Source organism: Colias eurytheme, chromosome 25, assembly GCF_061535395.1.
Source record: "Colias eurytheme isolate Ceu_HAF_F1 chromosome 25, ilColEury1 Martin Lab GWU primary, whole genome shotgun sequence".
Classification (NCBI taxonomy): domain Eukaryota; kingdom Metazoa; phylum Arthropoda; class Insecta; order Lepidoptera; family Pieridae; genus Colias; species Colias eurytheme.
Genome location: NC_143004.1, coordinates 4364881 through 4391287, shown reverse-complemented (window position 1 = coordinate 4391287; position 26407 = coordinate 4364881). Strand labels below are relative to the sequence as shown.

Below are 26407 nucleotides of genomic sequence, written 5' to 3'. Positions count from 1 at the left end.
TACTAGCGTTAGCTACTATTAAGTTTTCATGTGACTATACATAAAAACAACAAAAATTTTCCCTATAATCTGCACAGCGCGATATACCCTAAAATCCAACCCGACCAAGTTTGAAAGACTGCATTAATATTACATCATCTAATTCAACTTTATAGACACGAGGACTACGTGTTTTAGTTGCATTACCTCCCCGTGAATACTAAATTTGTTATGAGATGATTTGTTATACGAAGTTAGTTAACTCTTCCTTGGAAATTGGTAGTTCATTTTAGACGATGAAGTTTCGTCTTCTCAAACAATCATAGCAATAGAGTATCTTAGCAACATTCAAACTCAAACATTTATGCAACTCGACTTCTTTTAAAGCGCTTAAATATTCTAAATCTCCACAGATAATACGAATCAGTGTTAAATGATGTGATGATTCAAAAGTGCTTCTTGAAGAAGTTTTCGCCTAAGTAAAAAAACTTTCTCTATATGAAACTTCTTTAGCAAGATTCAAATATGCCAAAATTAGGACCTTACTCCATGACGTGACGCTCCTAAAGAAGTTTTACTTCAATAAATTAATTAATGTTTAATTAGATAAAGTTATTAATCATTTTACTTTCATTTAGCACCAAAAACAGTAAGAAAACATCTCTGAGAATATTAACATAGCGTTACATTTTTAATTTTACTAAGACAGTCGTGTATAATTGTTATATAAAATACACAACAGATAAAACACGGATGAAAAGAGATGCCTTAATTAAAATGAACTTATTTAACAAACGTCGAGATTTCTGATGGAAATGCCAATTAAAGTCCCTTAATTGGACAACTTCAATAAAACGTATGAATTAATTATAAAATTGTTTTGTACCTACGGAGGATCTTTTTGTATCTTCAAGTACAAATGAATGTTCTTTTATTGAGCAAAATGTATATAATAATTTAATATGAGTTATATTTACGTTTGGGCGCCTTGTAATATTTGATGCGATATTGTTACAATTATAAGGTTCTAAATTAAAGTCTATAGGAATATAAGACGACGCAAATGTTGTTCTGCTAGGACATCCTTATTCAATTGTGTGAAAATATAGTTTTGGATAAGACATGAATATCATGGCAAAACACCTTCCTTTTAATACATATGTTTTAAAAATAGTGACTTTTTAACAACGATCTTACACATATTTCAAAAAAAATGCTTAAAACTGATTCTGATAAACTTTCTCTTATTAAGCATACTTTGCGTATTAATTATACTTTGAAAACTACAATAAAACCTTAGTAGAAATTTAAATTAAACCATTTCTCCAACCACCAAAGGCTGCAGTAAAAAAAAATTAGAACACCAGATGTAAAATATGACTCGAACGGAGAAATACTCTCGGGGGAAATTATCACCTGAATGACATTACATTTTGTATTACGGATAATAGTTTACGACCCAGTCGTGGTCATAAAAACGTCTATTTTTTCTTAATTAACTTGTAGCACGCGTGGTTTAGGGTATGGATGTCTGGCAAGTTAAGATTTGTGATGGAATTGGCGGTGCGCTATTTGGGTTATGGGCCTTCTTCACAATGGGCAGCGTTGGGCGAGTAGAGGTAATAATGATAGTGTAGAGGGCAAGTAGAGGGCCTAAATGTCTATTATCGGCCGTCATTATAGATGTTTATTCATAATCGTGTAAAAAGGGCCTATTATGTAGGGCCATTTATATTGTTGACCAATAGGAAATAGAGAAAATCGACACAAGCAAGTACGAGAAGCTAGAACTGAAAACAATCAAAATAAAAAACTAGCAGTTAAATTACTATATATTTATGTAGGTAGGTAATAAATTCAGGTTTAATAATAAGGAGTGATTGAATTAGTTTCTCACATGGAACAATAAAAAAAAACACAAAAGACGTGTGGCACTCGGGGACTGCCGCGGTAAAGCTATTGCATAGCATCAAGCATGCCTTCAAGCCACACCTCCGAGTCCGTCGGAGTGGGGAGCGTGAGGTATTTTCGTTACGGAATTTCTCGATTCGGTCCCCGCGCTCAAGGCCCGCGATAGTTGCTATGCAATACTGCCCACCATACACTAAAGTGCAGTAACAGCAAAATCACGATTTCGAGTAAAACGCATTTAAAGTTAAGAATTGATTTTAAAAAATCAACAGAATGATAAGCAAAAAAATTTGAATGCAGAAAGGTTGTAAAGGCATAGGTTCACACGTTAAAGCAATAAAAAAAAATATATCTTAATAACTGAATTTATTATGGCCATTTATTCTTTTTGGTGCCTATTACTGCATAGCCTTTTTTGTAAAAAATACCATTTTAAACTTAGTAAAATGCAGCAAAAAGCCCTATTACTGCGTTTGGATCAGTTATTTTGTCAAGAAACCCAACTAACATGCAGTAAGGTCAAAAAAATACTGCATTTTAGTTAGTTTTTTAAGAAAAAAGTGTTCAATTTACTAGTGCAGTAAGAAAAATAGCTAGTTCACAGTTGCAGTATTTAAAACATTAACTGCACTTTAGCTAGGAATAATCATATCTGTGTCATTATGCTATCCAAACTAATCTGCAGTAATGCTGTATTTTACTGCGTGTTAGTCAGTTTATAATGATAAAAGAATGTTAAGTATTCACAACTAAAATGCGACAAGCTTTGATTTTACTGCATTTTAGTTGGGAGTTCGTGACAACAAATTGTATTTTCTTAATTTGCAGTAAAAATAGCTTGTATGGCGGTAAATTTTACTGCGTATTAATTTTTTTTTTAAATTTTTTTCCAGAAATATAAAACTATCTAAAGAACTGTAAAATTATATTGCTTACTGCATTTTAGTTATGAAACCTTAAAATTTAATCTGCAGTATAATTTATACTGTATTTTAGTTGGGAAATCACGCCAAATTGTTAATTTTTTTCGTTTGCAGTAAGTGAAAACTGTTAAATAAAAACCATTCTTATAGTCTTAGAAATAAGTAAGTTAATTCAATAGAAAGCTTAAGAAACCCGCTTTCAGAATCACTAATAAAACGAAAAATCACAAAAGGGCTGTTACTGCTCTTTAGTCTCTGGTGGGCAGAATAGCTTAAAAATGTTAAGAATAGATCCATGTCAAGCAGGTACATTTTTTCGACTTCTGTTACGCGATTTTCGTAGCTAAAGAAATACTACATTTTGAAATAAATACTGCATAGAAAAGCGATACAATTTTTAATGTAGCGTCCATCTTGGATTTATTCTAACTATAAAATAAAGATAAGACGACATTGAATTTAAAATACAAAATATACATTTCCAACGGCTTTATAAAATACGGTTAACGTGGCTTTAAGTGCAATAAAATCCCTAAACGTTCGGCTTCACTTACTGAAGTATCGAAGTAAGTCTCATGGGATATCCATTACCTGGAAACTATATGTTTAATGTCTAAATGTGTCTAGTAAGTTTGTACGTACCATGTTTTAATAGCAATTTTATTTCCAGTGTGGAAAAAGGACAGCTATAGGTGATCTAGTGCCATCACTTTTCCATGCTGGAAATAATACTGCTATAAAACATGTGCTCCCTGGTTTCTTTTGGATGGAGGAATAATTATAATTACAAAGAAAGAAAAACACTTAACTATATATTTATTATTTTATTTTATTTATTTATTTACTACAAAAGAAGTAGGAAGTTAGTATAGAAATATAAAGTTTAAAAATAAAGTTATTTTCTAATACAAATTTCTTACTGAGCAGTATGGACAAAATGTGCACACAGTTAAAATGCTACGTGGTTTGAATAAATCCGTATTCTGTGCAAATTTAAGCAATATTAAATTTTTATCGGGAAAAATAGGTCATTTACCTATTTTATGGAAAAAAATAAGTAACAAAATATATAAAATTTACTCAAGTTGTACGAAATCGCCTTGTACAATGAATATAAAAATGTTTATGAACGTTTTAAAAATGGGAAAATGGACTCCGGTAAAATCCTGTCTTGCAAAGTCTTAAGACAACTTCGCTCTATGTAACAGTGTAGAAATTCCTAGAATGGAGGCTAAGTGAGAAAAAGGTATCAAAGTACAAAGACATAAGGCGCTAAAAGGTTGAAAGTTTATGAAATACTTTCTTGGATAACCTCCTAAGGACCAATGGCCTCATATAAGTACATAAACACCATCACCATTATAACCCCAGCACAAAAAAGTTTTAACTAAATTACCAATCTCACTATGATAATAATGATTAGAAGGAAGATTATCATTTCATTATCATCACAATATTCACATTTTCCTCAACAAGCCATTGAAATTTGAAATCCGGAAAGCTTATGCGAATATCAGCTTAATAGCAAATCAATAGAAATGTGAAAACATTCAACATTAAAAAGGGTTAAAAGTCGTAGCGTGTATCATCTCATCAAAATCAAGTAATTTTTATATCATCATCATCAGCCCATATATTATGTTCCCACTACAGGGACACGGGCCTCCTATGTACAGGCCATAATCCACCACGTTGGCCAAGTGCGGGTTGGCAGATGACACATGTCGTCGAACTTTTGATTTTTCCACATGTCGGTTACCTCACGATGTTCTCCTTCACCGTTCAAGCAGTGAAATGCATGCGCAGATAAATTGAAAAATCAATGCTTAAACGTATATTGAATTGAGAAACTTTTTCGAAGATGACCATCATAACAACCTATACTTTTATGATTTAATATTGCGGGATCATATTATACTTCCTGGTAGATTTCACATGTCGCCAATCTTACAAGATAATTGACCTACATGGGAACTGTCAAAGTTTTTGAAGTGGTTTGACCTCAATATACCAAAACGTCAGTTCCCGTATAAAACTCATATTAAGTAAGTTTGTATGGATGAATACGTTTGTTGCTCTTTCGTGTAATATAATATAGAACACATTTAATAAGACAGAAGAATAAAGGTTTGAAATGAATAAATATTATTTTTTGTACAACTATCAGAAAATTTATTATTTTTTTAATTCTGACAAAGGAACGTTATAATTTTGAGTACATAGATCCACCACCAACCAAGCTTAGCCAGCGTGGTGGATAATGGGAGGGTTTAAAGATAATTTTTTTGATATTTCTCGATTTATTTTTAAAAATTTATTACCGCCATTTTACTCATTAGGTTAAGTACTTTCGATATCAGTTTAAAGTTTTTTTGATATCATTCTGTAATACTTACGGAAAAATCGCCTGTGCACACTTAACGATTACACCCTGTATACATGTCATCATCATATAAACTTATCTATTTAAATTAGAACTGCGCACTGTATCACACCGTGTGTTTTAACTAAATCCACATAGGTATTATTTCTGCTTTTACTTGTCACTCAGATTCCTTTGTAACAGAAAATATCTGACACTCTTTTGGTTTGATTTTAATTTGTAATTTATATTAAGTCTAAAGTTCTCCTAAAATAGAAAATGACTTAAAATCGATTAAATGTAAGGTAAAGTTGATAGTGAGTAGCTAGTATATATCGAGGTAAAGTGATAAACTATCCCCACGATCAAACAGAATATTATGTTATACCCAAAGTTTATTTAGTACCGTGGCAGGTGCAAGATGATGGAGAGGTTGGAAATTAATTAAAATTTACTGTTTTCTCCTATATTTGTAGAGGAAACGTCTCAGTGTATCGATTTTGATGATAAGTTTTAGTTTTGAGTCCCTATTGTATTTATGTTTTTTTTAATAATTTCTGTTACACTATCTTCTTTATAAAAAGCAGTCATTAAATTATAACCTTTATGATTTTTAGTTTTATAGATCTGTGGTGTTAAATAAACTTTTTCAAAAAGTCTAAGACTGCTTTTAAATTGTTATTAAGATTGTATGCAACAATGCGATTAATAGTTTAATTCGTTTTAAGAATAATTAAATATTTGAAGAACTTTCTTGCGAAGTTATCGTCTGTATTACTAACTTTGTCATTAGGTTCTTCAGACCTATTAGGGTGATCAAAATTCATAGTTTCATATGAGAATCATTAAATTTTAGCTCTATTTCGTTCTCTATTTTTATTATTAACGGTCATTGTGTTTACACACATAAAAAGGAATATTGCAAGTCCAGTAATAATTATTAAACTTGATTCAAGATTGGAATGCAAATATTCAAAGAATTTAATTAAATATTATTAATTTTCATAGCTCCACGACAAGCGTCTCAGTAGGCTCCAATAAAGATGAAGAAATTGCTTAATCAAGCGATAGCATTTAAATTAAAAGAACTTCTTTTAACGCCTGTAAAGATCTCTAACTAGAATCAGATGTGATTTTCATAAAAAATACGAAAGAAGTATCTACGTTTGTATTCAGCTTTTGTCTAGAGAAAAAAATAATAATTTGATTACTAAGGCCGCGTTTCCATCTGCAAGAAAACTTCTGCAAGAAATGTCCGACAGTCTCTCTGACAGCAAATTGCAAGTCTACTTGCAGGTGGAAACGCGCAATAAGACTTGCAAGCTGCTGTCAGACAGACTGTATGACATTTCTTGCTGAAGTTTTCTTGCAAATGCACAGGCGGCCTTACATCATTATTTGTCACATTGCCTTCCTTTACATTATAAATAAATGAATTCTTGGCGGTACGATGGTGTTTATAATATAAGAAGCTTAGTAGAAAAATATAACTAATCATTTACCTATATGAATTACCTTTTAACAAATACCAAGAAATTCATATTCTTCATGGATTACATACTCCAAGACTAAAAATTATATACAAAAATACATGGAAGAAACATATTTTTACAAAGGATACAAAAGATTATTACTTTTTACCTTTGAAAGATTTACATATAGCTATATAGTAACCGTTTAACATAATATCTTTGTTGTTAAAGGATCTTAAATAACATGTCCATGCCCGAACTAACAACCCCTTATTTTTGTCTTATGGGTCTTCTACACTATGGCCAGCATTGGCCCAACAAATGATCGTCGATGCTTGCCGCAATTACGGCAATTATTGTGGTATAATGTATTGTATATGAAGGCAGTTATTCAAACGTATTGTACATCATAATTATGAATAAACATCTACAATGACGCCCAATAATAGACATTTAGGCCCTCTCCACTATCATGATTACCTCAACTCGCCCAACGCTGCCAATTGTGAAGGGGGCCCATTACAAAACTGTGGTACGACCCTATTAACGTATACGTCAGTTATAAACCCTTTGTCATTAAGGTAGAGAACTGACATTTTGGTGGATATATAAATCATCCATATGTATAAGGGCTGATTTTTCGATCTTTGGCTGAAACTTATTCGTTAACAATTAGTTAATAAATATTGACAAATATTTATAATCATTGATAGTTCATCAACAGCTATATATGGCGCACACCGGTTGACCTGAAGTGATGCTGTGACCGCGCGCTCTCCGCCCTCTATCTCGAAAACGGTTCACCGTATAAAAAAAAAATTTAAACTAAATTTGTAGAGAATTTTCTTTTCTACAATATTGACAATAAATACAAATAGCAAAAAACCCATAGGAAATGAGATATTTCCAAAAAAACGATTTTTGTGACCTTCGACCTTCAAATTTAATAGTTGCTTACACTCTACCATATGTAGGTTTTCAGACAACTTTTAGGGTGTTAATATACAAGTATATACCATTGAGATAATATTAATATGGAGACGACACCGCCTACATCACTTATGTTCCACTCAACATACGTCATGTGACGTATGTTGAGCGGTATTTTTTAATGGTTTTAAAGTGAAACGCATCAAACATGCCTTCGTGTGTGTTACGATATTGCACAAATAATACAAATAATACGGAAAAGTGCAAAGGAATAACTTTCATCGTTAAGTACCTAACTAGATAATAATTTTTAAAACTTAGTTAGAGCAAAAAAATGGCGCACAGATTTTGTTCGTGGTGTCTCCTCCATACGTAGTAATATTATCTCAATGGTATATACAGACTTACAGCTGGGTATCTCGAATTCCAAGGTGAACTTCCTAAAATGACTGCACTATATACACTGTAGGTTTTAAAAGAATTTTGATCAAGGATTGAAAAATGGTCTATAAGACTACTGATCTCTACGAGAAATGAGGGGAGGTTATAAGGCTTTCTTTAATTACTATTTATGATAGTAGGTACCTATAGTTTTGTATTTTTGAATGCTCGCTTTGAATAATCTTTTATCTTAAAACCTGGTCCGATTCCGATTCCTAAAATTGTTTCACGAGCAGAAAGCTACATTATTTCTGATTGACATAGGCGTTATTTATTTTTGATTGATCCCGTCTCAACTCGAAGTTGAAAAAAAAAACAAGAAAATAATATTTTATCAGTGAAAGGAATCTATTGGACATGAGATTCCCCTCACTGTCCTAAATTTCGTGATCTTTCTTATTTCACTTCTTGTTTACGACGTTTGTTTTCGACCTACCGTCACTTTATGTTATATTTTTATTGTTCACACGAATTGCAATTTGCATTAGTCATTATCACTTGTGTCATCTTAACGTTTTGTTGGAAGGAATTAAATTGAAAGCGATACATAAAAAGGGAGTTTTTGTTCATGGTCCTTACGATTGCCGGATATAATATATAATATATAACGATACTGGAGAATACTGGCTTTGGAGTTACGACAATATCGATGAAATTATTATTGGTGGATTACGACTAATAGTACGTGTACATACAACTATAACGGTCAGCGTTACATCGAGTTGGGTGTTCTATCATCGTGTCTTCACATCTGCATCTGGAGGTTATTTTGTGTATAAGTGCTGTGAGTGAGTAAATAAGTGGACAAACCGTGAGTACATTCGAGATATCATAATACATAATTGGACTTTATATATTGGGACTTTAAGTAAATCGTATATAAAACTTGCTAATTGCTATTACAAAATAAATTGATTTGTACTTTAAAGATTGACGTGTTAAATAGGTCAAGGTTACGTGTTTCGCTGAAACTTAAAACGTAATAACCTAAGTACTTATTATAATCTGTGAATGCGTATCAGTTTATGAATATTGTATTTTAAATCTTTGTCGGATATAATATCAAGTTAATGTATAAATTAATTTATAAGATTACGTATTTCAAATATTTAACCTATAAATTTTTATAAAGTTTTTTGTATATTCATTTTGTTTGATGTGTTTGTGTATTCATTTTGTTTGTTAGTTTTTGTATTTGAAAGATGGAATCTTATATTAAAGTGCAAACCAATATATATGATCGAATTGCAAAAGCGAGATCTAATTTTAAGAAATCGCCTAAAGAACGTTTAGCGAATGATGCGTATTTATCGACAAGATTAGATGCGCTTGAAGAACTTTGGTCGCAGTTTTTGCAAACTCACACGCAAATTATTCAAGTTTCGGAAAGTGATAAATTGAATGCTACTACTTATGTCAAGGCTGATACATATGGCAATTGCGAAGAACAATACATCGATTATAAGTATGAGTTGCGGGAAGCTCGAGCTAATTTAGCGGTTAAATCAACCACTGTACATCATGCGCCAGATGGCAGCACCACAGCTACAGATTCGAAACAACAAGGTTTTAAATTACCAAAGATTGCTATTCCACATTTCTCCGGGAAATATGCAGAATGGACGAGCTTTCGAGACCTGTTTTTGTCACTGGTACATAGTAACCCTACATTGGATGATGTTCAACGCTTACATTATTTAAAATGTCAACTCACTGGAGAAGCGGAACAGTTCTTGCGACACATACCAATAACTGCAGAAAATTATAATTTATGTTGGAAACAGCTTGAAGATCGGTACAGCAACAAAAAGTATCTTGCCAATTGTATCTTAAAGAAATTTATGAATCAAAAAACTGTAACAACTGAATCAGCTACAGCGTTACGCGAAATATTAGATACTACTAATGAATGTATGTTTGCACTTAAAAATTTGTCAATAGATGTAAGTACTTGGGACACTATTGTTATTTATATTGTAAGCTTAAAATTAGATTCCGAGTCCCGTAAGCAGTGGGAACTGCAAAGTAGTAAAAATTGTAATTTATTACCAACATATAAAGAATTTATAGAATTTTTAGAAATCCGCTCACGTTCATTAGAATTTATTGATCCTAAGGTAGCTAAACAAAATAGCCAACAATATAGAACTAATGTTGCTCCGAAAGCGTTTCATATTTCAAATTTAAAATGTATTTATTGTTCTGATGATCATCATTTGCGATATTGTAAAAGTTTTTCAAGAGAAATGACTGATACTCGACGGAATTTTGTCCAATCCCATAATCTTTGTTTTAATTGTCTTGGTGCAGGTCACAATGTATATTCGTGTCGCCAGTCTTCCAGGTGTCGTATTTGCAAGAAGAAACATCATTCTTTACTACATACCAAAAATGTATCGCTTCCGTCAGAGCCTCAAATGAGTGAGGCAGAACCAGATGCTAAAGAAGCAACAGCATCTACATCAACACAGGTAAAAAATATTAATAATATCAAAGCCTGCTTTTCACGTTTCAGTGGACAAGTTTTACTTGCCACCGCATTAGTTAATGCCAGGTCACACACAGGCTCATTGATCACGTTAAGATGTCTCATTGATCAAGGATCACAGGCTTCATTTTTGACTGAAGCTGCAGTTCAACTTCTTGGGCTAAGAAAGATTCCACACAAAAGCTCCATTATTGGTTTGGGTAGTGACCACTCAAGTTCTGTTGCCTCTAAAGCGAGGGTAGAAATTGAGATTCAATCACGCCATTGCAACTTTAAAATTTGCGTCCAAGCTTTTGTGCTCAATAAACTCACCTCAGTACTTCCGGAAAGGAATGCTGTTGTTAATCTTAGTCCTGAAGTTTCTAAATTAGTTTTAGCAGATCCTTTCTTTGCAACACCAAAAAAAATTGACATGCTCCTTGGAGCAGATGTTTATGGTCAGATTTTGCTTGAAGGTCTGATCAAGGATTCACCCAGTGCATTAATCGCGCAAAATACACAGCTGGGTTGGATTCTATCGGGTCCAATTCAATCCAGATCGAGCTCCAGCACTATTTGGTGCAATCATATTCATCAAAATGATGAATACGAACTTATGAAGAAGTTTTGGGAGCTTGAATCGGATCAATTTGCCTCTGATAAATCACTTCTTACAGAGGAGGAAATTAAATGTGAGAGTATATATACATCAACTACTAGGAGAGATAGTTCAGGACGCTATATAGTTAATTTACCATTTCGAACCGATGATCCAAATTGCAAATATGGTAATTCAAAGGCTATTGCAATAAAACAATTTAATCGGCTTGAGAATAATTTATTAAAAAATCCCAAACTTAAGGCTGAGTATGCTGCTGTCATAGAAGAATATAAAAATTTAGGTCACGTGGAAACTGTGCCATCACATGAAGAAGATTCGGCTGATGCTGTATACTTACCTCACCATGCAGTGATCCGAGAGGATAAGGATACCACCAAGGTCCGAGTTGTCTTTAACGCTTCTTGTCCAGGAACCAATGGCATCACACTGAATGACGAACTTATGGTAGGCCCATCACTACAACCTGACTTACGTCACATTATAATGCGTTGGCGTCAATATCCAATTTGTCTTGTCGCTGACATTATAAAAATGTATAGACAAGTAAAAATATCTGAATTACATACAGATTTTCAACGTTTTGTGTGGCGCGAAGATCCAGATGAAAGACTGCAGCATCTGCGCCTCTTACGAGTTACCTTTGGTACGGCTTCAGCACCTTATCTCGCTGTTAAATCATTACAGCAAGTTGCACACGACGATGGAGTAAAGTATCTGCTGGCTGCTGAAAGGGTACTTCATGATTTTTACATGGATGATTTTATGTCAGGCTGTTTTTCTGTGGAAGAAGGTAAGCAAATTTATAAGGAAATAACACAACTTCTACAAGGAGGTGGATTTGTTTTGCAAAAATGGAGCAGTAATAGCGAAGAAATACTTAAAGAGATTAATGAAGATGTTGAAGATCAATCAGAAAACCTGAAACTAAAAATAGATGAAATTATGAAAATTTTAGGACTTACCTGGAACAGAAGAACTGATGAATTTGAATACTTAGTACACCTTCCACCGCTCTCTCCTCCTGTAACAAAAAGAAAAGTTATTTCAGAAATTTCTAGATTATTTGATCCTGTTGGTTGGCTTGCGCCAGTAATAATTTCAGCCAAGGTTTTTATACAGAAATTATGGCTCTCGGGAATTGAGTGGGATGATGAACTTCCTCCACAATTACTGAAGGACTGGCTCAAGTATAGAAGTGAATTAGATACACTTACCAAATTTAGTATCCCACGCTGGATTAACATCAATAATGATGATATAGTTCGCGAATTGCATGGCTTCTGCGATGCTTCAAATGTTGCATTTGCGGCAGTTGTGTACTTGCGAGTGGTTAACTCCAATGGGAAGGTTAATGTTGCATTAATCGCTTCCAAAACAAAGGTAGCGCCCATTAAACAAGTTTCGATTCCGAGATTGGAGCTTTGTGGAGCTGTACTACTCACAAGACTGCTACTAGAAGTGTCTCAAGCCATGGGTATGGAGAAATCTTCTATTCATGCGTGGACCGACTCACAAATTGTGCTCGCTTGGCTTCAAGGACAACCTAGTCGTTGGAAAACCTTTGTCGCCAACCGTGTGTCGGAGATTATTACTTCGTTGGAACCGCAGCAATGGCAACACGTATCTACAAAAGATAATCCTGCAGATTGTGCATCGCGTGGCGGAACGCAATGGGATGTTCAACTATGGAAGGAAGGGCCGAAGTGGCTGCAAGAAAAAAATATTAATTTTACAAGACGTCAAATAGAAGATACACATCTAGAAGAAAGAAAAATGAAAATTTGTTTAATAAATACTTACGGTGATGAAGCAGATCCCGAAGAAGAAATATACTCACGGTTTTCATCTTTGAGAAGACTGCTCCGGGTTACTGCACTCTGTAAAAGACTAATTAAAAGGATGAGAAGAAAGGAAGTAGAAGATCAGAAGGATTGGATAACAAGTTTTGAAATAAGAGAAAGTTTAAAAGTATGTATTAAAAGATGCCAAGAAAAACATTTCGGTGAAGAGCTTGCAGATTTAAGAAATAAAAAAGAAATAAATAAAAAAAGTAGACTTACCTCACTTAATCCAATAATTGACGAAGACGGTATTCTACGAGTAGGTGGCAGACTGCAGCAGGCAATCCTTAGTGATGAGAGAAAACATCCTATCATTCTTCCGCGCAAATCACAGTAATTTACAACTTTGATTATTGCGGATGCTCATGAGAGAACATTTCACGGCGGTCCCCAATTGATGCAAAATTATTTGCAATCAAAATACTGGGTTCTAGGAGCGAAGGATTTAGTACGACTGTGTGTTCGTAAATGCGTTCGTTGTGTACGATATGCCGCTCGCACAAGACACCAGTTGATGGGACAACTACCGGTTCAAAGATCTACTGCTTGTCGACCTTTCTTAAAGAGTGGAGTAGACTATGCAGGGCCTATTAATATAAGAACCTCTAAAGGCAGAGGTAATCGGTCATTCAAGGGATATATTTGCTTATTCATTTGTATGGCCACACGCGCTATCCATCTCGAAGCAGTAAGTGACCTTACAGCTCAGGGATTTCTAGCAGCGTTTAAGCGTTTTATAGCACGCCGTGGTCATTGCGCTGAAGTATGGAGCGATAATGGGACAAATTTTGTGGGTGCAGCACGAGAACTCAAATCTTTATATGCTCATGAGAGGTCCAGTATAGTGAAGGAAATTGCAGATCAACTGGCTACAAATGGGACTGAATGGCATTTTATCCCTCCCCATTCCCCAAATTTTGGAGGACTATGGGAGGCAGGGGTAAAATCGACGAAACATCATTTAAGACGCATTGTTGGGAATTCAACTTTAACATTCGAAGAAATGACAACATTACTTTGTCAAATAGAATCTTGTCTGAATTCTCGGCCTATTTCTAAAATTACTGAGAATCCAGACAATCCAATCCCACTGACACCAGGACACTTTTTGGTGGGAGAACCTCTGGTTTTACCCCCTGATGTCAATTACGAAACATCCAATATCACAAATCTCAGACGGTGGCAAATGACTCAAAAAATGACACAAGATTTTTGGCGTCGTTGGTCAAATGAATATTTGACTCAGTTCTACCATCGTTATAAATGGAACAATATTGTTCCTGAACCTACAATTGGAGATTTAGTGTTAGTAGTGGAGGATGATCTTCCACCTGGAAGATGGTTGTATGGTATTATAGTTGAAAAACATCCCGGATTGGACGGAATTACGCGAGTTGTCAGTCTTAAATGTAAAAACAATGTAATTAAACGTCCTGTTTCTAAATTGTGTTTTTTGCCAATTACCAACTAATGTTGATTTTTTTTGTTGGCTCTCGAGCCTCATATTATGTTCGTATTAGCACGTATTAGTAAGAAAGCATGCAATGTAGTAATATTTTATTTTGTATTTTTTCTGTATTTGATGTTAAATTCGCGTAAAGACTTTCGTTAGTATTCATGTTTTGATCGGTTAATTGTATTAAGGAAAATTTTGAAAATTTGTCCTTGGTGGGCTGTATGTTTACGACGTTTGTTTTCGACCTACCGTCACTTTATGTTATATTTTTATTGTTCACACGAATTGCAATTTGCATTAGTCAAATTTTAAAAATTATCACTTGTGTCATCTTAACGTTTTGTTGGAAGGAATTAAATTGAAAGCGATACATAAAAAGGGAGTTTTTGTTCACTTCTTATCAAATAAAATTATCAACTCACTAGCTTTCCGCCAGCGGCTTCGCCCGCGTTGCGTTCTCGTGGGATTTCCGGGATAAAACCTATTCTATGTGTTAATCCAAGTTACCCTCTATCCAGTAGTATTTGCGTGAAAGAGTAACAAACATACATACACATACATCCATCCTCACAAACTTTCGCATTTATAATATTAGTAGGATAGGATAGGATAGAATAGGATGAAGGATTGACCACTCGAGTTAAATACAATTCCATATTTACAAAATGTGTACTTTGAATCATAAAATTAAATCAAAAGCCGTGCCTACAAAATCTTAGCAATCAAAGTTTTATTACGCGCCATTAAGGAATGAATGAATAATTAACAAAATTAGTCACGTTTCATTCATAACGCGAAATGAATTTTTAGATTTTAATTAGGCGCAAAACTTTGGGTAATTGAGTTAAATGTGCGATCATTTGTAAATATTAATGAAGCGATGATTCGGAAGATTGAATACATTTATCCTTTTGTTTATCTTTGACTAGCTGCGCTTCGCGGTTTCACTCGCGTATCTCCGCTCCTGTTGGTCTATAATATAGCGTATGGCCTTTCTCGATAAATGGGCTATCTAACACCGAAAGAATTTTTCAAATCAGACCAGCAGTTCCTGAGATTAGCGCGTTCAAAGAAACAAACTCTTCAGCTTTATAATATTAGTGTAGATGAGTGAAATAACTAAGATTGCAAGTTCTAATATGTCTTATGCATTTATTGTAGTTTTAAATGTACAAGCATCAAAAAGCTGTTCTACGCTTGGATAGCTTACATAAAAATGTAGGTAATAAGACCAGTAGCTTAGCAAAGTAGCATAATATAACAATACGTTGTAAAAATAATTTCAACTCACGGCAAGCTATATCGAGCTTTCCGCCCGCGGTTTCACCCGCCTTTTATAAGAAAAACCCGCATAGTTCCCGTTACCGTGAGATTTCTGGGATAAAACCTATCCTATGTGTTTATCCATGTTACCTTCTATATGTGTGCTAAATTTCATTGTAATCGGTTCTGTAGTAGATATTTGCGTGAAAGAATAACAAACATACACACACACACATTCATCCTCACAAACTTTCGCATTTATCATATTAGTAGGATAGGATAGGATAGGATGTAATAAAATGTATCCAAAACAAGCCAGCATTAGTAACTGAGTCACAAACTTACATTGTTTACATTGGAATCAGTTTTATATTAAAAAAGTTCCAACATAATCAAGATGTTCCATTGCTTACAAAATAAATATAGTACCTTAGAACATAACAATTCACCAACAATGGGTCCCAACTAGGCGAGACGTGTTACAACTCTGTTAGCACCGAGGCAATTTGGCTAAAGAATACGTGGAATTTGACATTAGGATCGCGAACGCTTGTAACCGAATACAACGAAGGTTGGGGGTGGACTGAGAAATAGTTTCAGTTAACAAGAACGCGAGAAAAAAATATCTACATGTTCGTTAAATGCCATAAAATGTGACAAATAAGAGCAAATTACGTTCTTACCACATATCACATGTATCTTGACGAAAACTTTCTATAAGTAGGTATCTATTGTGACTTAAAACCATGGGTCGTGGTCAAGGTGAGGATTTTTATAAGGTATTATATCTACGAGTATTTATAAATTTCTCGTGTTTGTAATCAATACCTCTAAATGGCTGGATCGATTTTTATGTAAGTATAGTGCATTTAATATCGTCGGTAGCAAACTATGATTAACAAATTCAAACTCAAAAATTTATATTTTATTCAATTAGACTTATTCACTTTTGAATCGTCATTAGATACATATTTTATACATTTATCACCGATTCGGAAAGCAGTATCTATGAATAAGAACCGGCAAGAAACTCCAATACCTCTAAATGACAAGTCTGTTTTGGTAGAGTAACATTTACCGGTCGCTCTATTATATACAGAATTATCATTCATAACAGCCCAGTATATAACCACCTTTTACTCAGTAAATTCCGGTCATTTTTCACCCGCTACAAATGAGATAGGTACGTGATGGTCGGACACGATAGCTTCCAAATCTAACGTAGGTACCTCCTTGTGAAATTTATAAAAGCATTGTATAGAACCTTAAATTAAATGTGATTTATTATACTCCCGCAATTTGGCAATCTTTTGAATCTTTTGTTGAAAACATGGGTTTCTTTTTAATGGATAAGGGTCAGATATCTATGTCGTTATTTTATTCTTGCTGGTATAGGCATGTTATTATGGGGATTAAATTTGTGTTAAGACTGATACTGTGAATTGAAATCGATTGAGCTGTTTTTGTGTGATTAAATAACACACATACAAACTTCATATATAGGAAAACTGCAATGAAATTTATATAGGATGCTAAAACTGCAATGAATATTTATACTATAATTATTTCCAAATACAGGTGAATATTGAATCCGTAATATTATATTTCTCATGATTTTTAGCAGGTAATACTATATTGGACGTTTATATTTTTATGTGCTACGATTTTAGAGGGATATTATATAAGTAATATTATGTATGGGTACCTATATAAACATATTACACATTTATAACTGTATACTTTTTCATTTAGATTCTGTATTTTTTGTCTCCGCAGGTTTGGCTTTAAGGTACAAAAATCTTAAAGTCACAAAAACAGAGCTTAATCCCAATGTTTACTTGATTTTACTGTAAATAAGATGAAGTTGATTCATCCCTGTTTGTTTAGGGTGTGGATAGCAAAACACCATACACTCAGATTTATTACATTTTTCCTTGTATTTTCACTGTTTTATGGTTCATATATTTCGGGATGTTGATGAAATGTTTAGTTTGTTCTGAGAACATTCTAGTTTCATTTTTAGAGCCTGTAAACACTATAAGATGGATGGGAAGAAATAATTTTGGATGGAAAAGTATGACGATAATTTTCATATAAAGAAAATTTTAAACAAGTTAATTTATTGCGCAAGCCGAATAAAAGCTCCTCCAAATTTAGAATTTGTCGACTTTAATTAATAATACCTACAATAAATTGGTTTCAATTTGGTTTCAATACTGTTTCGAATAAAATAGTAGTGTTAATTTTTTTGTCCTACGTATTGCCTAGAAGAAATTTGACAAAAGGCACAGATTAAATATCTCATATGCACATATGCACTGACAGAATAAGTTACAGCTTGCCATACGCAAAAAACAAAATTAAATTTTCCACCGTAATATGTACCGAAGATATAAAAGAATAATACAGTGATATCAATCACGCGAATGCAGCCAGGTGACGAGGTAATTGAAAATACATTACCTTAAACGTGTTTCAAGATACGAATGTTACTTTTTTATTACCCGGGTTATACCTGCGTTTTGATTGCCATGTCTCACGCCTGGTTTATGTTATCTGTGTTCTGTTTTATTTTTAACTTGTATTGTGTAGTACTAATGAAAGTTTTTTATGTACCTATTAATATTTTACGTAGAGTAAGTTATTTTATTTATAATTTAGTTAGATAAAAATAGAACGCCGTTAATAAGAGAAGAGAATAAAATATTTGAGAGCATTCAACGATTTGAATTTGAAATAATTCAATTTTGTACACTTATCGAGTTTTTTTTGTGTTCTTTTAAACTATTTTTTTTATACTACCTATGTGCTAAATTGTAACTATAAAACGAAATGTCAAACATATAATATTGTATCGTTTACTAACCTCAACCCTGTGATGTAATAATTTTGCATGCAACCATTTTGACTTTATTTTATCTCCAAATACGTGTTTGGATTTTAGTGTTGTCAAGAGTCTTGCTTTTTGCATTTGTATTTCTGTGGCTTGAATTATTTAGACATTTTGTTTCCGTAGACCAAATATTTCTTGCGGTGAATATTATATTGTATTTGAAAATGGGCTTTATTGACGAGCCGTCAATAAAGCCCAAATAAGCTTTGTTTTCAGCCGAAAACAAAGCTTATTTTCTACTGTGTATCGTTAAAATATTGTTTTATTATGTTAATTTTATTGGTAACAAATATATTACAATAGTCTGTTAACATAGGCTACAGGGGTGTAGTAGATAACGATTCAGTTTATCTATAAACTTAAATTAATTGGTTCGCTTCCCGCGTCCCGCATACATACATACAGAAGTATGTATGTATGCTTAGATCTTTAAAACTACACAACGGATTTTGATGCGGTTTTTTTTATTACATAGAGTGATTTAAGAGGAAGATTTTATAAAACACTCTAGCCCGGGAGGATTACACTTTCCTCGCGTGGTCCATATAGACAACCAAAGCACCAAAGACCTACATAGATTATTTATACGTAATTTTCAGTAAGTATAACAAATTTTCACATTCAGATTTAAAATATTTCTTTTGAGAGAGCTATTTTTGTTGAACGAAACTATTTTTTGTTTATTTCCTTTATAAGATAGTCTACAATAATATATGATTCAAACACACAAAATATTATGAACTATATTTTAATAAACGACCGTAAACTAAATGTAGGTATTAAATATAAATAAATCAATTCGAAGCTAATTTACGATCATGTTTGAATAGGCACAGGTTAATGGTTGGCTAGTTTCATCAAACTGCGTTAATAATTGAATAATGCTTGTAATACTAATATTTATATTTTACATTTTTTTTATTTTGATTGGAATAAAATTTAGTTTATTTACAAATCGCTTGAATGAATTAATACGTGGGATTCATTGTTTAAACTTCAAATTCAAATTAAAATTCAAAATTCAAATTCAAATTACATTTATTTGCAAGAATGTAGTTACAAATTTTAGATGTTTTGATTACAATAATATTATGTGGCTAATACATTCTACCCATTGATTGGGTGTGCAAATATTAAAAAAGAAAGTTGATTAGTTTAATTATTTAAATGTACACACAATTCAATTTCACAATAATTACGCGAACGCACTACGATTTACACGATTATAGGTATAACACACTTATCACACACAATTCAGTTTACACTACTTCAAAGTCATAAGTTCTTCAATGTCATAAAATTGTTTCACCATTAACCAATTCATTGTTCACCCTTATAGGATCACTTTGCTCTCCGTCTCCGTCTCCGTCTCCGTCTCCGTCTCCGTCTCCGTCTCCGTCTCCGTCTCCGTCTCCGTCTCCGTCTCCGTCTCCGTCTCCGTCTCCGTCTCCGTCTCCGTCTCCGTCTCCGTCTCCGTCTCCGTCTCCGTCTCCGTCTCCGTCTCCGTCTCCGTCTCCGTCTCCGTCTCCGTCTCCGTCTCCGTCTCCGTCTCCGTCTCCGTCTCCGTCTCCGTCTCCGTCTCCGTCTCCGTCTCCGTCTCCGTCTCCGTCTCCGTCTCCGTCTCCGTCTCCGTCTCCGTCTCCGTCTCCGTCTCCGTCTCCGTCTCCGTCTCCGTCTCCGTCTCCGTCTCCGTCTCCGTCTCCGTCTCCGTCTCCGTCTCCGTCTCCGTCTCCGTCTCCGTCTCCGTCTCCGTCTCCGTCTCCGTCTCCGTCTCCGTCTCCGTCTCCGTCTCCGTCTCCCTCTCCGTCTCCCTCTCCCTCTCCCTCTCCGTCTCCCTCTCCCTCTCCCTCTCCCTGCCCTCTCCCCTACTCCCTCTCCCTCTCCCTCTCTCTCTCCCTCTCCCCTCCCTCTTATTCTCACTATCACTCTCATTCTCATGCTCATTCTCACTCTCATTCTCACTTTCACTCTCACTCTCACTCTCACTCTCATTCTCACTCTCGCTCTCACTCTCATTCTCACTCTCGCTCTCACTCTCATTCTCATTCTCACTCTCACTCTCACTCTCACTCTCACTCTCATTCTCACTTTCACTCGCATTCTCACTCTCACTCTCATTCTCACTCTCATTCTCACTCGCATTCTCACTCTCATTCTAATTCTCATTCTCACTCTCACTCTCCTTCTCACTCTCACTATCATTCTCACTCTCACTCTCACTCTCACTATCACTCTCATTCTCACTCTCACTCTCATTCTCACTCTCTCTCACTCTCACTCTCACTCTCGTTCTCACTCTCATTCTCTCTCTCATTCTCACTCTCATTCTCACTCTCTCTCTCACTCTTATTCTCACTATCCCTCTCATTCTCACTCTCACTCTCACTCTCATTCTCACTATCCCGCTCATTCTCATTCTCACTCTCACTCTTATTCTCACTCTCATTCTTACTCTCACTCTAATTCTCACTCTCATTCTCACTCTCATTCTCATTCTCATTCTCATGCTCATTCTCACTCTCATTCTCACTCTCACTCTCATTCGCATTCTCATTCTCATTCTCATTCTCATTCTCATTCTCATTCTCATTCTCATTCTCATTTTCATTTTCATTCCGCCGTTTGGGCGCTGGGCGTATAACAATTAATTAATCAGTCAATTTAGAGTAAATAATACAAACAGTACACACAAACGAAGAACAAAAGGATTATGTTTGTGTACGCATGGGGTCAATCGTGCGCAAGCTTTTTGATTAGATCGCATTGATTGAGAATCGAGTGTGAATCTTCTTACGGATTAAGTTTAATAGTAGTTTTTTAGATTTGGTTAGGTACCTTCCAGGTCAGAGCCAGCCCAACCGTGGCTACACCCGTCTGAGAATTCATTTCCAATTGATATTGATTTTTGTGTGGTTTAAGTAGTTAAATAAATAATTAAATTATGGTTTTTAAAAGTAGATACAATAATCACAAATAAATAAATTCATAGTCTAAATAATTAATACATTTAAATAAGTCGATATAGATTTCTCAAATAATATGTTTTATACTGACCAACCGTGCTTTCATTAAATAGGAAGATTTAGAATTCCAAGCGAAAAATATCCACTCTTATAAAAATAAAAATATACGCAAGAATTCTTGACCCTCCAGCAGTCTCATCATATTGATATCTATTTAATATGCTAGCGAATTCCTCTAAGAATATTTACGAATAATATTATGTTAGTTCATTCTATATTGACATGGTAGAGCAAATTTTGATACTTCATAATATTGCTGATAAAAATTTTAAGATCAATGAATATTTATAAATTATGAATGTACCTTAAAATTCATAATAGTCAAATAATATTATGTCGGTATTCGTGATAAGGTGGACTACTCGCCATTTGCCTGTCCGTACTAGCGGAGAAGCGCCGGTTATCAGTAGTCCCCTCCGATTTCCTACCTTTTACTATGTCAATTCAAAATAAGCATTAAATAATTATACGATGGCAGCATGTTCTATAATAATTGTTTGAGAAAATTTACTGATCTTCAATAGGAAGAAGAAGTCCATGATACACTTATCGCGTAAGATTATAAACGAGATGTTCTGGATTCGATTAATGCTGGAAGCAATCAGTTGTTTAGACATTATACATTTGTCAAAGAAAGAAATGTATCTAGTACAGATTAGAAGACCGATCAGACATGTCCATAAAGAAAATCGATCAGGGAAACAGTATGCATCTGCCCCATACCCCACAAGGGTACACACGGTACTCAAACTACACTAAAGTAAATCCTCAACATGTAATAGTTATAATAACTTGCAGTTTACAAGAACGTATGAAATAGTGGCTATTAGTTTTCAAGATAGCAGGTGTCCAGCGTAAACTATAGCGCGGGCACTTTATAAAATTGGACTGGTACATTTTGTAAATTAACTGTCCTTGCTTGAGACCAAGTGACGTGTTAATAATTGTTACCACTCAGTTTAATGTCAAATTGTTTTCAACATTTTTACTCCATTATTTAAGGAAATAAGCTGTGTTGTGAAATTGGTTAATCTTATAACTATAAGTAGCTGTCCCGTAAAACGTTGTTCTTGGCCTTACTAATTACTTATATCACTTAGGGGAATGAAAAATACCTAGATGTTGACCCATTCTCAAATCTACCCATTAGGCACACAAAATTTCACGAGAATCGGTCCGGCCGTGACAGAGGAGCATGGTAACTAACATGGTGACACGAGAATTTTATAAATATATACTTAAGAGAAGTTAGAGATATATTTGGTGATGCTTTTATAAAGTACAGAATATATCTTTGACTAAGAATTGAAAAATGTTCATGAATACTCAATAGAGTTTGCGTTTATTCTTTTTATTGTAGTACGTGGAACGGAGGTAGTCTAAAAAACTAATTTTTACGTGACTTTTAAGCCACGAGTTTTATTCCAAAACCAAGAGCAGCGTATGAAACAATTCTTCCTGGTTCCAATTAGGAGTAATGCAGCTTTGTAGTTAGGAGATAATTTTCAAATGGTCTAGTAGCTTTGAAATTTACTCCGTAAAAAAAATGCTCTCCATGATTTAAGTATTTACCTATACCTAGACAGTGTATTCCTGGTAGGAAATCCTATTTTGAATTGTTTTCATGAACATTATACGCTATCAGGTAAAAAAATTCAATTTACTACACAGTATTTAAAGCCACATTTTAAATAAAGCTGACAGTGAAACCGCAGACGCTTTTGTAATTACAATATCGAGGATCAGGATTAATAGTAAAAGTATAATTAAAGGTTTAATTGCACGCCTCATAAGCGAAGCGTTGAGGTGGGTACTACTGTCACTTCGCGCAAAATATCTGGGGGCACGGCAGTGCCCCCGCCAAGTCGAGCAAAAAAAAAGCGGCACGGCCGTACCATCCTTTTCTCGAAGCAATTCGGGCCTTTTTCGACCCCCTATAATTCGGTTGTGGATAAAGCAAGAAACCTGAATCTTCAGTAACTAATCCGGCATTGTATAAACACGGAATATTTAAAATTTCAGTCAATTTGAACCAGTAGTTTAAGAATGACAACTTGTTAAAGTTTCTAAATTTTGTCACTCACTGACTCACCGATCATCAAAAGTCCAAGGCACTTCTAGCAGACTTAGAAGCTTCATATTTGGAATACATATAGAGTTTAGTGTCTTAATCATGGGAAAACTTAAATATTTTGTAATTTCGGTCCAGTTTTCCAAATACACCAACTGCATCAATAACTTTGTAATCCCATATAAATATATGGGATTACAAAGTTATTTATGCAGTTGGTGGTTGGTGGTGGTATCAAAAAGAAAGGCTCTACAAAAAGAAGTGAGATCCCATCAAAAACATCCTGTAAAAAACCCAAGTCTCGCAGCTCAGTCTTTCTACCGTCAAAAGTTGTGAGATCCATGTAATACCAAGTCGGTTAATCTATTTAGTGTCTACTTGAAGGACCTTCTGTCTTAAGTTATTACATAAGTTATTATCATGCCAATATTAAAAATATTTAACGTTTTAAACAAATAGATCGACTTGGACATCGCATGAAAACAAAATGAATATTACAATATTATATTAGATTCTTTAGTCTCTCGCGCCTCACGCGATTGAAACTCTCGTTCCTGTTGGTCGCTGGCCCGTCGTGCTGTGTAGTGTGATACATACTAATAATCAAATCAAGCGATGTCCAAGTCGATCTATTTGTTTAAAACGTTAAATATTTTTAATATTGGCATGATAATAACTTATGTAATAACTTAAGACAGAAGGTCCTTCAAGTAGACACTAAATAGATTAACCGACTTGGTATTACATGGATCTCACAACTTTTGACGGTAGAAAGACTGAGCTGCGAGACTTGGGTTTTTTACAGGATGTTTTTGATGGGATCTGATTTTTCAAACTTAAAATGTCTTTATGTATCATACATTGCACTTGTAAGATAATACATACACACACATATTAAGAAAAAACACTATTTTTAACGTTCATGATATTTTTGATGTCATTTTTGTTATTTAAACTAGTTAAAAAACAGTTTAAAAAAGTTCTGTCTTGGACGTCCGTGTGTCTGTATGGGCGGATCCTTTTTCTTGTTAACACGATAGCGACCGAAATACTTTACTAATCGAGTCTTTTTTTTTCTCTTACTCTTGAGTATGCTCAGGAATAGAACCCTTTCATTTTTCAGGGTCTGATTCGATGTGGTTTAATTGTTATTAAATAAACAAAAATAATAATTAATAAATATTTATTAAAAAAAATTATGAGGCGTGCACTTTTGGATTTTCCAAATTATATTTAATGTTTTCATTGTATTTATAGGAATTACGTATTTTATGTATCGCGGGTGAAGCCACGGGCGTAATGCTATTTTCATATTTCAAAAACACGTTATTAATTAGATAATTTAATAGAGAAGACGTTCTCCTAACACAGATATAAATTGAATTACACTACTATGTTTATCAGATGTGCCGTCAATTACATCATGCACGGGATCCTTCGTCGACTATCGCTTCATATTGATTAGAGATTACGGATATCTGCGGATAACTTGCGGAAACTTCGCTCACGACTCTGCAGGCATCACTGTATAGTGTATACCTATCTTTAAGGTATACAGTGTTATTAATGTGTTATATTATTATAATTTATTCGTCTTCTGCTTTTGAGGTTATTAATATGAAGGGTTTAAAAGGTTGTTGCTCTTCTAAATAAGAGACTGAGCATTGAAGATGTTTTAAGCATTATACACGCTCCAGGAAGGTAATACGAAAGTCAGGCATATGCCTGACTTGTGCAGCGAACAATACAATATTGTTGATGTATAACTTCTCTATTCTTTTGTTAGGCCATTGGGATTTTTTTTTAATAATTACGAATTTGTTATAAATGAGAATTGAAGAATAAAAAATTAAGTATCTTAAGGTGCTGCGATTAAGTCCGTCTGAATTCTGTAACAGTAAATATAGGCAGTAAACTTAGGCTACTTCTTATGAATAAAATTGGTACTTATTCCCGAGGTTAGACTCTTTTGATGAACATTATTACAACTTTCATATTAAATTGTGACTAGTGCGGTTCAGAAGCGGATTCCCGCGGCGGAAAAACCGCTCGTATAGTATGACCCTATGTTAGTCCGCCATTTAACCCGATTATTATTGGTCTCTTGCCATCAGTTTTACATTGTTACTGAGCCCTAATTAAATTATGTGAACATTTTTTTCTTTACCTTCGTTATAGTATCACTACAAGTCTATCATAAGAAATAGCTTAAATTTTACTTCGAAAACGTTAACATTAATTCAATGTCTAGCCAAAATCCGAGGAAATGCTTCAAGAGTATTCAAAATTAATAGATTGTAAAGTTCGGTCTATTAAGGGACAGAAGCGTCGGTTACACGGTCTATTGGTCGTTAGCGAGCTATCAGACCACATTACGGTTAAACTGCCCGTTTATTAGGTCTGTGTGGAAGTGCCTTTATGGAGAGATTAGAAATTTAGTTTGTATGAAAATTACATGCGTGTGAGAGTGGTATTAGAGCTAAATGTTATAAGTGATTGTATGTTTAATGTTTATGAATTATACATTTTGATGATATTATTATCACTACAACACTAAAACATGTTGTACAACAAAATGCTTAGATCTTTAAAATTATTCAACAGATTTTGAGGACGTTTTTTTCATAGGTAGAGTAATTTAGTCAAGTTTCGAGAAGTTAATTATTCTTAGATGTACGTAGTTAACGCAATTCTTCCTGGAATTATGTTTTGTTAAATTGAATTTTATCAACTAATAAAGAATATTTCTTTCT

At 34.2% G+C, this 26407-nt stretch overlaps 1 protein-coding gene across 1 annotated transcript; it reads left to right on the top strand.

Annotated features, from left to right (window-relative positions):
* Positions 1-9220: 9220 nt before the first annotated feature.
* LOC149897566 (uncharacterized) lies at positions 9221-13285 on the top strand. The gene is made up of 2 exons (XM_090116524.1): positions 9221-11177; positions 11388-13285. The coding sequence occupies exons 1-2, from the start codon at positions 9221-9223 to the stop codon at positions 13283-13285; spliced, it is 3855 nt and encodes a 1284-aa protein (XP_089972650.1).
* The last annotated feature ends 13122 nt before the right edge of the window (positions 13286-26407 follow it).